The sequence below is a fragment of the Sturnira hondurensis genome, unplaced genomic scaffold (assembly GCF_014824575.4).
Source record: "Sturnira hondurensis isolate 20B ecotype Veracruz unplaced genomic scaffold, ASM1482457v3 Scaffold0011178, whole genome shotgun sequence".
Lineage (NCBI taxonomy): Eukaryota > Metazoa > Chordata > Mammalia > Chiroptera > Phyllostomidae > Sturnira > Sturnira hondurensis.
This window is the reverse complement of record NW_028083809.1, coordinates 1,466,537-1,480,405: the sequence shown is the minus strand read 5'-3', so window position 1 is coordinate 1,480,405 and position 13,869 is coordinate 1,466,537. Positions and strand designations below refer to the sequence as shown.

Here is a 13,869-nt window from a genome sequence, read left to right as displayed (position 1 = left end):
GGTTTGGTCCTCTGTTGGGGTGTGTACGAGAGGCAGGCTTTCCATGTTTCTCTCTTACATTGATGTTTCTCTTCCTCTCTTTTTCCCTCCTTTCCCCTCCATCTAAATTAATTAATTAATTAATAGGTAGACAGGTAGGTAGGTAGGTAAATAAATAAATCTTTGGGAGAAAAAAAACACTGAGTTATTCTTTCGTGAAGATCTGAGCATAATGTAACAAAGGACTAGACAAACATTTGGAGATGAAACAGGTTAGTTTGTGGGAGGGGGAAGATGCTGAATATGCTTTTCTTACATGTGTTTGAGTAGAGCCCAAGGTCCATTTTTTGAAAGTGAGTGGAGGGAATTGAAGAATCAGATGGAAGGTGGAACTAGGTTGTTTAAAATTTTCTTCCCCTTGCAAATGTATTTTCTCCATGTTCATTTTTGTGTATGCCAGTGTATTTGAAAGCTTTAAACAGACTCAAGAACAAGAACACTGAAATAGTCTTCACGTTTATTAAACAAATGAACTTTTAGTTTTCCCACAAGGAAAATACCAGTGCCTGGTTATTTTTTACTAGCAAATTTTTCCAGACATTCATGGAATGAATCATTATATTCCTAATTATACTTTATTTTAAAGTATGAAAAAGTGGGAAGGCTCACCAATAATAACATCATTGTAATCTTTTATTTTTAAAAGAGCTCTATTAAAGTCTAATTATATACCATAAAATGGACCTGTATTTGAGTGTATAATGTAGCAGTTCTCGTGTACACACAGATTTGAGCAGCCATCACCAGGGGCCAGTGCCACAGCGTATTCATCACTGGGACGATGCCTTGTGCCCATTTACACTTACTTTTTGCTTCCATGCCCAGCCCAAGGCAGACACTGATCTGCTTTCTGTCATTAGAGATTTACCTTTTTTGGACATTTCATATCAATGGAATCATTGGACATTTCATATCAATGGAATCATAGCGTAGGCATCTAGCTTCTTTCCCTTAGTGTACTGTGCTCGAGGCTCAGCCCCATCATAGCGCGTGTCAGTACTTCGTTACTTCTGTTCGGGTCTGTGTCGTATTTCGTTTACCCGTTAGCCAGCTGACGAACATTTGTATTTCCGCATTTTGGCTGTTATGACTATTACTGCCATCCGCGTTCACATACAAGTCTTTGTGGGGATTTATTTCCTCATTTCTATTGGGTAGATATCAAAGAGTAGAATTGCTGGGTTCGATGAAAATTTATTTTTAACTCCACAAAATCACAGCTATTAACAACTGAACCTGGAAAAAAAACCAAAAACAAACTAAGAAACAACTAGAACAGGAATAGAATCACAGAAATGGAGATCACATAGAGGGTTATCAGCGGTGGGGGGTGGGAGAAGAAGGGGGGAGAAGTTACAGAGATGGTAGGTAGAAAATAAATGGGGGAAGGGCAAGAATATAGGGAATATTGGGGCGTGTACGAGAGGCAGGCTTTCCATGTTTCTCTCTTACATTGATGTTTCTCTTCCTCTCTTTTTCCCTCCTTTCCCCTCCATCTAAATTAATTAATTAATTAATAGGTAGACAGGTAGGTAGGTAGATAAATAAATAAATCTTTGGAAAAAAACACTGAATTTATTCTTTATCTCTTTAGCTTCTATGGGATATATAGAAGCTAAAGAACTTACGACACATGGACATGAACTAAGGGGGGGAATGCAGGTGGCGGGGTGTGCAGGGCGGAGAGGAATAAACGGGGGGAATGGGACAACTGTAATAGCATAATCAATAAAATATTTTTAAAAAATTAACTACTTAAGCCCCGGCTGGTGTAGCTCAGTGGATTGAGCTCGGGCCTGCGAAACAAAGGGTCACTAGTTTGATTCCCAGTCAGGACACATGCCTGGGTTGCAGGATGTGGGCCAGGTCCCCAGTAGAGGAACCACACAAGAGGAATCACACATTGATGTTTCTCTCCCTCTCTTTGTCCTTCCCTTCCCCTCCCCTCTGTCTAAATATAAATAAATAAAATATTTTTAAAAATTAACTTTTTAAGAAACTCAAACTTTTTCATAATGGCCCATCAATTTTAAAATGGGATAATGTAGTATTGATAGCATCATACAAGTTGCAGTTTCATGTACAATGACACAAAACCCTAAAAAATATATTAGGAAACTATATAGCATATTGAAGTCACTATCTTTTGGATGCAAAGTCAGTTTAAGATTAGAAAAATCAGCCCTGGCTGGCGTAGCTCAGTGAATTGAGCGCGGGCCTGCGAACCAGACAATTGCAGTTCGATTCCCAGTCAGGGCACATGCCTGGGTTGCAGACCTGTTCCTTGCAGGCTAACTACCAGCAGGGGATGCACAAAAAAGCAACCGTACATTGATGTTTCTTTCCCTCTCTCCCTCCCCTCTAAAAATAAAAAATAAAAAATAAATATTAAAAAAAAAGATTAGAAAAATCAAGTAACATAGTCCACCCTATTTCAGAAGAGAGAAAAAAACATACCATTATCTCAATATAGGAAAGGCATTTTTAAAATATTATTTTCAATTTTTTGTATTTGTTTATTTTTAGGGAGAGGGGAAGGGAGGGAGAGAAATACCAAAGTAAATACTCAGCAGTCAGCATTTTGGAGGAGGTCCGAGCAAGTAACAAAGAGAAGAATCTTGTGTTTGCAGAGTAGAGATGCATCACCTTGTAGAAGACTCAGACTAATCTGTGGGTAAAGAATTAGAATTGATAAGAAAATAGTAAAGTTTCTGGATACAAAGTCAGTAAACAAAATCAATTACATACCTTTTCCCAGCAAGTTAGAAAATGTATTTTACAAAAGCAATGAAAAATAAACCTAATAAAAGTTATGTAAGCCCTGGCTGGTGTAGCTCAGTGGGTTGAGCGCGGGCCTGAGAACCAAACAACCATGGTTTGATTCCCAGTCAGGGTACATGCCTGGGTTGCAAGCCGGTTCCCAGCAGGGGACACACAAGAGGCAACCACACATTGATATTTCTCTCCCTCTCTCCTTCCCTTCCCCTCTAAAGATAAATAAATAAAATATTTTTTAAAAAGTTATGTAAGATACATCTATAGAAAATTATGGAACTTCTGTAATGCTTTAAAGAAGACTTAAATTGACTCAGATTTATGCAAAAATTAGGTGGATTAGGTGGTGAAGTGTGACCCTCCGGAAGAAGAGGAACGTGATAGGTTGGGTGTGAGGGAGCTGCTTCTCAAAGTCTGGTCCGTCTCATTGTGGTATTCAGAGTTCTTGGGTTGGCTGGGTCAGATACCATTTAATCAAAATGTTGCTACCATTTCCTGCCGTCTTTGTCTTCATTTGTTTGTTTAATTTTTTAAAAAAATCCCCTGTATTGTTTTTACAGAGTTTTTCAAGGGAAGAAAAGTAAATGTCTGTGGTCAACCAGTAGTTTTAACTGAAAGCACTGGTGTAGAACAGATTTTAGATTGGTTGGATGAAGGCAGGGAGACCTTTTAGGGGACAGGTGAGACGAGAGCTAGTCGAGGCTTAGCTAGGAAACCAGGATTTACGAGTGCATGGGTAGGACTGTCCCTTTCTCAGATTTCATATCATCTTGGATTGGAGTGAAAATGTGATCCTAAAATTCTTTATATTCTTGGCAAGACCGTCACCATTCCCAGTTTCTGACCACTGACCACCACCTGCTTGAAACTCTCATTGGGTCTTTTTTCCCTCGTTTATACCAGTCATCCTGGGAATCCCAGGGCTTCTCGATCCCTCCAGGGCTCTGTAGGCACTGAGGCCTTAGGGGCCTGTATCCCATCCCCTCAACAGTATGTCCATGTTCATTGTTGTTTTTGTACCTCTTATCACCATTTGACTCATAATGTATTTATCTGTCTTCCTCATTAGAATATAAGCTCCACAAATACAAGTTTTTGTCTGTTTTTATTGTCTATTTCAAGCACTTAGAAAAATGCCTGGTATGTAATGGTTGCTCAATAAAAATGTTTTGAATAAATGAAAGTAAAAAGTGGTTAAATGGAGAATGGTTGCAACCTAGATACAGTTTGAAGATCGAGACCACTGAATTTGTTGATGGATTGGGTGTGTGGCAAGTAAGAAAGAAGAAGTCCAATCCAAGATGGTGCCTAGATTTTTGGCCTAAACACGTGGATAACTAAAATGATAATTTCTTCTTTCTTTTTTTCTAAAGCTTTTATTAATTTATATTTTAGACAGGAAAAGGGCGGGAAAAAGAGGGAGAGAAACACCAGTGTGTGGTTGCCACACACCTGCCCCCTACTGGGGACCTGGCCTGCAACCCAGGGCTGTGCCCTGACTGGGAATCGAACCAGTGACCCTTTGGTTCCTAGACTAGCGCTCAGTCTACTGAGCCACACCAGCCAGGGACAGAGTTGTCATTTCTTGAGAGAGGAAAACTGAGGAGCAAATTAAGTCACTGAATAGATCTTTTCAAAAGTTTCTTCTACTTGGTTTTAACATCATTTGATTTTTAGAGACCACACTCACCATATTGATTTATAATGTTTTCTCAGGTCATGCGCATTGTGGATAATGTCCGTCCTGATCGGCAGACAGTTATGTTTTCAGCTACTTTCCCCAGAGCTATGGAGGCTTTGGCTCGCAGAATCCTGAGTAAACCCATTGAAGTGCAGGTTGGAGGCAGGAGTGTGGTTTGCTCGGATGTGGAGCAGCAAGTGGTGGGTACAACCCTTAGGATACCCCCAGTTCCCCTTATGCTTAGGCGGTGTGTGGTTCTTTTGAAGAAGAGAACTCATCACTCTTGTGATGCAGGCAGATCATTTTTAAAACTAAATAGTGTACATGGACTGCAGCCTTTTCCTCGTTTACCAGATACACTTGAACATGTGCTATTCGTGACACCGACTGTTTAAGATACACTAGTAGTTTCTCCCGCCAGAAGTGGGGGGCTGATAGGTGGGAGTGTCACATAGGGGTCTCACTCTTTGGTTAGTAGGGTGTGAAGTGAAGAGACCAGAGGGCCATTTATCCGCATTTGCAGGCTGCTGCTTCTCTGAAAGTTAGAATTTTTTTTTTGTCCTATTCATTTACTAAATCAGATCAAAATTTTTCTGATTCTTACTAGGGATTTAGCAAGGTGTTGTCATTTATCCATTTGCCACAAATAAAATGAGTATTTTTATTCAAGAGATTTATTTGCATTTTTATTCTGTTAACTTTAATTTGCTATTTTCAGATTGTGATTGAAGAAGAAAAGAAATTCTTGAAGTTACTTGAGCTTCTGGGCCATTATCAGGAATCTGGATCTGTCATTATATTTGTGGATAAGCAGGAACATGCCGATGGTCTTCTGAAGGATTTAATGAGAGCATCTTATCCTTGCATGTCTCTTCATGGAGGTAATGTTTAATGAAATACTCGTTAAATACCTGACTGGGTCAGGTACTGTTCTGTGTACTGAATGGTATTTACTTGTACTCTTAATTTAGAACTAAATTTTATATCATCTATCTCAGTTTCATTCACAGCAGTACTATTACTATTATTACTCCATTTTTAAGTAAAATAAGATAATACATTGGTTTGACCAAATTTCATAGCTATTAATCAGCTAAGGAGGAATTGAAAATTTTTTGTTTCATGTTACATATTTTTTCATTGCATCATGTTACCTACAGGTTTTCGTCATTCATGTTAGAGATTTCATTAAAAATTTAAAGTAACATTTTAATTTCTTTGTAATACCACCATTATTATAAATATATTGGGATTTATGTGAGTGGGAATTGCGTTTTTTAAACAGGAAATCAACTTGGTTGGATACATATTCCAAACTCAGTTTTTTTTTTTGTAACGGGTGGTATCAGAATTCTCTATTAATTTTTTTAGCCATGACTGGGCTACTTGGTTCCTGTTTCATGAATATGTAGTTTAGGGATCAAATATTTTTTAAAGCATTTTTATACATAATTGAGTGTGTCCACTCTGTTTTTTTCTGGGGTTTATCCTCTCTTTTCTAGTCCTGAGTTTGTCCTGAATTCTGTTTCTTTTTAGTAAGACTGTATTTCTACTCAGGTTTTGACTTCCCTACCTGACTGCCCAGGCCCCCTTCCCACCCTCCCCCAAGTTTAAAATAAATAAACGAAATAAAATTCTGTAAACTCAAGCAGAGCATATGGTCTTAGTTTGAGGCTCTTGGGGTGACGTTTAAGAGGGATCCTATCAGGTAAATTTTACCAGTGTACTTCAAACTTTAATGTGCATACGTAGCCACCCAAATATCTTGTTAAAGTGCAGAATCTGATTTCAGTAATTTGAGGGAGAATCTGACATTCTGCACTTTTAACAAGCCTTGACCAAACTGAGTGGCAAGTCTCCATAAAACCTGCAGAAGGAGGGAGATCTAAATCCTGTCAACGTAGGCTCAGTCTGCCTGCCTTCTCTTCAGCTGCTCCCCAGACGAGATGGATTCAGGCTACTGAATCTGAGATTGGGCTTCTGCAACTATAAGCTTTATACACACGAAAGCAGGCAAGCAGGGGCAGATTTACAAGACATGAATGAGTTAGCAGTAGCCTTTGATCTTGCCAATGCGCTTCCTTAGTGTTTCATTTTCTGTGTTACAGTTGGATGTGCGGTCATTACAAGTTGGATTTGTCCTTTACTTCCTGTTTAACTTCTTTCTCTGGGTGTCAGAGAAAATGGAAGGTTTAATTTGAACATGACACTTTACAACTCTTACGTGTAACTTACTTGCAGGTATTGATCAGTATGACAGAGATAGCATCATAAATGACTTTAAGAATGGAACCTGCAAGCTTCTTGTGGCCACTTCTGTTGCTGCCCGAGGTCTAGATGTGAAACATCTGATTCTTGTAGTAAATTACAGCTGCCCCAACCATTACGAAGATTACGTGCACAGAGCAGGACGGACTGGAAGAGCAGGCAACAAAGTAAAAAAAAATTTAGGTTGATTTTTATTATATTAAAATATAAGTGTGTACTATTTTAAAGAGTAATTAATCAGAGTTATGGAAACATTTTGAAAATCCTCATTCATCAGAGTATGAGGAATAGTTGAGGTATTCATCATTTATGTACATATATATGTGTAAGTATTGTTAATACTATACATGTCTAATTATTTTGAAAATTACCAGATACCTTGCTGTTGTCTATAGATAGATGGTGTTAACTGTGTGTGTCCCCTTCTAGGGTTTTTTACTTGCCTGAAAGTTTCTATATACATCCATGTATATAAATCAGAATATTTCATTGCTTTTGGGAAAAAAACGTGGAATCATAAAATATACTCATGCCCATACTAATCTCCCCTGTTGTCATACATACATATCTCTTGCTTTTTTGACTCATGTATTCTGGTTAAGTATATAGATCTAATTCATTCTTTTTTTTTTTCCAGTGGGTGAGAGGGGAGGGAAGAGAGCTATGGGCAGGTGGCTAAGATAGGGTGAGGAGGCAGGGAAGAAAAGAGAGAGCGGGGAAGGAAAGGAGGAAGCTAATTCATTCTTTTTGAAGGAGCAGAATTTCTGCTGTTGGAAACATTGGTAATGACATAGCTGGTGTTCAATCCTAGTCATTTCTGCATGTGGGAGCAATAATTGATAGTAATAGGGTATATATGGAGTGCTGACTAAGTGCCCACCACAGAAGTGCTTGATGTATGTTTATCATTTCATCTTCACAACTTCCCTTGGAGGTTTGATGATACTATCTCATTTAATAGATGTGAAAAGTTGAGGCGCATAAAGGTCAAATTACTTGCCCAAAGTTACACAGCTAATAAGTAATGATGGCATTTATTCTTTTAACCTGAGTTACTTTATGGATTTGGGGAACTTTTTCTGTAAATGTAAAAACTGTAGTAAAAACTGTAGTAAAAACTGTAGTAAAAACTGTAGCATTTTAAGTGTCTTTTGACACTTTAAAAAAAATCGTCACCAAGGATATGTTTACTGATTTTAGAGAGAGGGGAAGGGAGGGAGAGAGAAAGAAACATTGATCACTTGCCTGCAGTGCGCATCCCAAGCTGGGGGTCAAACCTGCACCTTAGGTATGTGCCTTGACTGGGGACCGAGCCTATGAGATTGGTTTATTGGGAAAATCAGCTGAGCCATCCAGCCAGGGTTTGACACTCTTGAGGTCAGTATGTGGGGAATAGGGGGTCATTTGAGGTGCTGGCCACGTGCTCTCCACCCTTCATAGCTGTGCTTCACAAAACTAAGGAAATCGAGGACTATCTGCTCCCAGACAGGCAAAAGGATGCCAGATCTGTTAAGATAAAGAAAAATCAAGGATAATGTGAAGTTCAAAGTTTGATGCAGAAGATCCCTCTATACCTTGGTTGTCATAGGCAAAGAGAAGGCAGAGAAACTGAAGTAGTCCCTGCCCCAGGCTGAGCAGTGAAGGAGCTGAAATGAACCACACGTGCTGATACGAACCGTATTAAAATGTTAAAAATTCTTTTTAAAATAACTAGCCTTTTGAGACCATGTACTTTTTTTTGTCATATATGTGTGTGCAGGTGTATATTACCTTAAACAAATGTAATGCCATTCTTATCTCATGGGCAGTGTACAGAAGCAGAGCATGGGTCAGACCTGGTGACTAGATATTGCTGAAATATTAAACCATACTTTAAAATTTATAACAGTTCAACCCTGGCTGGTGTAGCTCGGTGGATTGAGCGAGGGCCTGTGAACTATACAATTGAGGTTCGATTCCCGGTCAGGGCACATGCCTGGGTTGAGGGCCAGTTCCTGGCAGGGGACTCACGAGAGGCAACCATACATTGGTATTTCTCTTCTTCTCTCCTTCCCTTCCTCTCTAAAGATAAATAAATAAAATCTTTAAAAAAATTTATAACAGTTCAGTGGTAGAGGCCGAGTATTTTGCAAAGATGGCAGTCTGTGGTTTGCAAGTCCTACTTTAACTCCAGTCTTTGTCTTGCCTGAACCAAAAGCTGCTGGGGACCTATGAAGCCTTAGGTTTCAGCGTATCCTGAGGAGATGGTGTCGCTGACTCAGTTTTGCAAGATGGTTACAAAAATAAATAAATTTAAAAAAATCACTCACTTTTGTGTAGAAAACCATTATACACCATATGTATATGCACATATGCTTCTTTTTTTGTTGTTTGTTGTTGTTTTTTTTACCCATGACTTTATTGGAGAAGTCTCAGGCACAGCCCAGACCAAAGAGCGCAAAGGGGAGAGCACAGGGCGGTGCAGGGCAGCTGGGGAGGCAGCAGGAGTCAAAACCCAGGCGTGTTCCCTGACTGGGACTCAGACCACTCAGTCCGCTTAGCCACACCAGCCAGGGCACACATACGCTTTTGTATGCTTTATCTTTAAAAAATATGGGCCCCTGACTGGTGTAGCTCATTTGGTTGGGCATCATCCAGCAGAGCGAAAGGCTGCCGGTTCGATTCGGTTAGGGCACGTGCCTGGGCTGGGGGTTTGGATTTGGCCCCTCATTGGGGTGCATATGAAAGGCAGCCGATTGATGTTTGTCTCTTGCATCAGTGTTTCTCTCCCTTTCCTCCTTCCCTTCTCCTCTCTCTAAAAATAAATAAACTTTATAAAATATATTGGAAGCTACATTCTAGGAGGTTGACATGGTAGCTGGGGTAGGGTGGTGCAGTGGTGGAGGAAGGGACTGTAAGCAAAGAAGGGAAAGAAAATACCATATTAAAGAAAATTATCACGATTCCCAGTCAGGGCACATACCTGGGTTGCAGGCCGGTTCCCTGCAGGCCAGTTACCAGCAGGGGACACCCGAAAGGCAACCATACATTGATGTTTCTCTCCCTCTCTCCTTCCCCTCTAAAGATAAATAAATAAATTTAAAAAAAAAAGAAAAAGAAAAAAAAATTATCTATGATAATGCAATTATACATTTATGTAAAATAACATTTCTACTTGTGCATAAGAAACTAGAGATTTTCTGGTTTTGTTTATTTTGTTTTCAAATATTAAATTTAGATATTCCACTTTCAACCATTAAAGAATTCAGTAGGGCTTNAGAAAATTATCACGATTCCCAGTCAGGGCACATACCTGGGTTGCAGGCCGGTTCCCTGCAGGCCAGTTACCAGCAGGGGACACCCGAAAGGCAACCATACATTGATGTTTCTCTCCCTCTCTCCTTCCCCTCTAAAGATAAATAAATAAATTTTAAAAAAAAGAAAAAAAATTATCTATGATAATGCAATTATACATTTATGTAAAATAACATTTCTACTTGTGCATAAGAAACTAGAGATTTTCTGGTTTTGTTTATTTTATTTTCAAATATTAAATTTAGATATTCCACTTTCAACCATTAAAGAATTCAGTAGGGCTTTTTATGGTTTTTAAAATTCTTTAGTAAGGAGTCAGTCTTAAAAAGATTTATTGTGTCACTTAGATTTATTTGTGATCTAAGTAGGATTCACCTTGCTGGTGTCTAATAGTGACACTGTCCCTGTCTGGTAGGGTTACGCATACACTTTTATCACAGAAGACCAGGCACGTTATGCTGGCGACATCATTAAAGCCCTGGAACTGTCGGGGACCACAGTGCCTCCCGACCTGGAGAAGCTGTGGGGTGACTTCAAAGACCAGCAGAAAGCCGTGAGTGTTGGGGCTCCCATTTTGGTGCACATCGTCATGGGGTCCTAAATATGGAATATTTAATACTTGTAAATCTTGAAAGAGGTCTTTTCATTTATCTTTTTAAAAAGTGAAAACAAAATCCTTTTGCTTCAACTTAGTATTTTCAGTGGTTTACCTAGAGATCTTATTTTGTCTCACATGCTAGATGAAGTGTTTTTGTTAAATTGGCATACTACTCCTTGAAGGATATTTAATTGCTGTAAATTCCTGAACATTAAATTTTTTTACTGTGAAATTAACTTATTTTTGTTTTGTTTTTTCTTGAAAGGAAGGGAAAATAATTAAAAAGAGTAGTGGGTTCTCTGGTAAGGGATTCAAGTTTGACGAAACAGAGCAGGCTTTGGCTAATGAGAGGAAGAAGTTGCAGAAAGCAGCCCTGGGTCTGCAAGATTCGGACGATGAGGATGCTGCGGTCGATGTAAGTTGTTCTAAATCTTGTTCTTGCCCTTTGAAATAGTTGTTCCTCTCGTACTGGCGGTCTTACAACGTGCTTGTTGAGATAGCCAATTAGTGGGAACTTGGTTTGTACTCTTCCCAGCCTTTTCTTATGTATGCTTATGCTCACGTGTTTGTATTTTCATGAAAATGAGATCGTGCTGCTTTATGGCCTGTTTTACAGTAACAGCCTGATGTTGAAATCTCCCCTTTTTAGCATAGTCACTCGTACATTATTCTCGATGACTACATAATATTCTGTTCTGTGGATGTTCTACCACTTAATGACTCAAACCCCTGTTTTTTAATATGTAGGCTATTTCTGTGTATTTATTATTTGGAATATGCTGTACTTTATAAACTATACTTCATTGCTTCATCCATGTACATGTAAGTTTGCATGTTCATCAGATTCAGTCTTGAGGATGAGTGTATAAGAAGAATTGCTAATCTAAAAGGTATTTCTAGTTTGGTTTTAAAACATCGTCAGATTATCCTCCAGCAAGAGGAGTCGCACTAGTTGGCACTCACTGTGGTGTGTGTCGGCGTGCCTGGCTCCCCATACCATTAGCAGCATTGGTACTAATGTTTATCTTTTTAAATTGTTATTGAACATCCTTATTAATAGTAATAGTCAACATTTATTGAGTGCTACTAAATGTCATGCACTATGCCAGGAATTATTTTTACTTCCTTATGAGAAGTAGATACTCGAGTATTTCCATTTTATCATTAAGGGGACTGAGGCTTTGAACAAATAATAACCTTTTCAGATTTATAGAGCTATTGTGGTGATGAGTTAGGGCCTGTACCCATTGCATTCTACTTTAAAGTCCATGTTCTTAGCTTGTGGAATTACTTGTTATCGGTGAAGAGGGATATTGAAGACTTAGCAAGCTCAAGGTTTCAGAGGATTTTCCTTGGAATCTTAACTATCTAGGAGCTTGAGCTTTAGAAGAAGATTTTTTTTCTTACAAATTTGTCAGACAGTTACATTTTACTCATAAAAGGAACAAAAGGGTATCCAAGGAGATGTTTTCATCATGAAGAATTTTGGAAAATCTACCTCGAATATACCACTAGTAGTAATATCAGCATATCAAAGGATGTGAAAAGTCCTTAATTAAAGAAGCTTATTTAACTTTGCTTAACCCAGAAATTTTTCAAAATACTTGATCTTTAATCATACACACTTTTTGACATACTCCATTAAACCTCAGCTTAGAACCTACTTTTGGAAATCAGAAATTCAGTCAGTTCTTGTCAATTGAGGAAATCGAGGCCCAGAAGAGTATTTAGTCTATGACTGCACTGGCTGTTAGGTGCAGCCAGGACCGGCAGCCAGGTCCCCCATGAACACCAGGTCGTTCTTTCTAGTGTGTCAGACTGGCTTAAAGTTCAGTTAAGGCAGTGTTTTAGTCGTCTGCAGTGGTGTGACAAGTCAGTCCAAAACTTTGTAGGCTAAAACAGTAAACATTTATTGTCTCAGTTCCTGAGGGTCAAGAAGCCGGGAGCGGTTTAGCCAGGTAGTTCTGGCTGGGGGTTGCTTAGGTGGCAGTCAGGCTGCTGTCCCGGCTGCAGTGACGCGGGACCATCTTCTTCCAAGATGGCTCACTCATTCTGATGTTGGCAGAATGCTTCCGTTCTTTACTGCAAATTTCTTTTAAAATATTTTTATTTATTTATTTTTAAAGATAGGGGAAGGGAGAAAGAGAGGGAGAGAAACATCAGTGTGTGTTTGCCTCTCACATGGCCCCCTCTGGGGACCTGGCCTGCAATCCAGGAATGTGCCCTGACTGGGAATCAAACCTGCAACCCTCTGGTTCGCAGGCCTGTGCTCAATCCACTGAGCCACACCAGCCAGGCGACAACAGATTTTTTAGATGAAACATGTTACTCTTAACCAACAGTTGGTGTATTTTCCTATTGATCTGTATGGTTGAATTAACATAAATATAACCAGACTTTTGGTAGAAATATTTTTTATTATTTTCTGCACATATACATAAATTGGTATTTTAAATATCATTTCTACTAACTTTTTCTTGTTTTTAGATTGATGAGCAAATCGAAAGCATGTTTAATTCAAAGAAGAGGGTGAAGGACATGGCTGCTCCTGGAACATCCAGTGTTCCTGCTCCAACTGCAGGAAACGCTGAGAAGTTAGAAATTGCCAAGAGATTGGCTCTTAGAATCAATGCTCAGAAAAATTTGGGCATTGAGTCTCAGGTATTAAGTATTTCGTTCTGAGATTTAGTCAGTATTTTCCATAAGTTCTTTGATTTAAATGCTATTTAGGAATTATGGTCAGCACAAGTGAATAAGCCCACTAGACACTGAGTACGTGAAAGTTTAACATTTTGAATACAGAATCCTTTGATTATCGTATTTGAGTGATTTCTCCAGGGTGGTTAACTGAAGTCTAAGGCCTGTTCTGAAAGTCCTTATTGTTGAGTGTGGTAGCCATGGAGAGGTTTTAAAGTAAAATTCTGATCGCTTGTACCAGAATCTAAAGAAGTGACTCTTTCTCTCTTGATCTGTTTTTATTGGGTGCTTTTGGGGCACACAGACAATTCCTTGGAAGTGCAAACACCAAGTTAGTTACATGACTCAAACTAACATGGATTTAAACAGCAGAAAATGTGTTAAATATTTTATGTTATCTTTCTCTCTGCAGCTTTTTAAATTTTTAACTAAGGGTAGATTTTCACAGTGTTCCCAGACTGTTTTGTTAATTTTAACAGTATTTTGAAGGTTTTTGAGTCTGGGGACCTGCAGGGCC

General features: G+C 38.9%; 1 protein-coding gene across 6 annotated transcripts in view; it reads left to right on the top strand.

Moving 5' to 3' along the window:
- Window positions 1-13,869, top strand: part of DDX46 (DEAD-box helicase 46) — a 51,341-nt gene that overhangs the window by 29,054 nt on the left and 8,418 nt on the right. For 4 of the 6 annotated variants that reach the window (XM_037059515.1, XM_037059514.1, XM_037059517.1 and 1 more), the window contains 6 exons: window positions 4,531-4,695; window positions 5,214-5,376; window positions 6,737-6,930; window positions 10,473-10,610; window positions 10,921-11,070; window positions 13,143-13,319. In XM_037059515.1, the coding sequence (XP_036915410.1) occupies window positions 4,531-4,695; window positions 5,214-5,376; window positions 6,737-6,930; window positions 10,473-10,610; window positions 10,921-11,070; window positions 13,143-13,319 (987 nt within the window). The remainder of the gene's footprint in view (window positions 1-4,530; window positions 4,696-5,213; window positions 5,377-6,736; window positions 6,931-10,472; window positions 10,611-10,920; window positions 11,071-13,142; window positions 13,320-13,869) is intronic. The other 2 variants (XM_037059516.1, XM_037059513.1) reach the window with 1 other exon arrangement.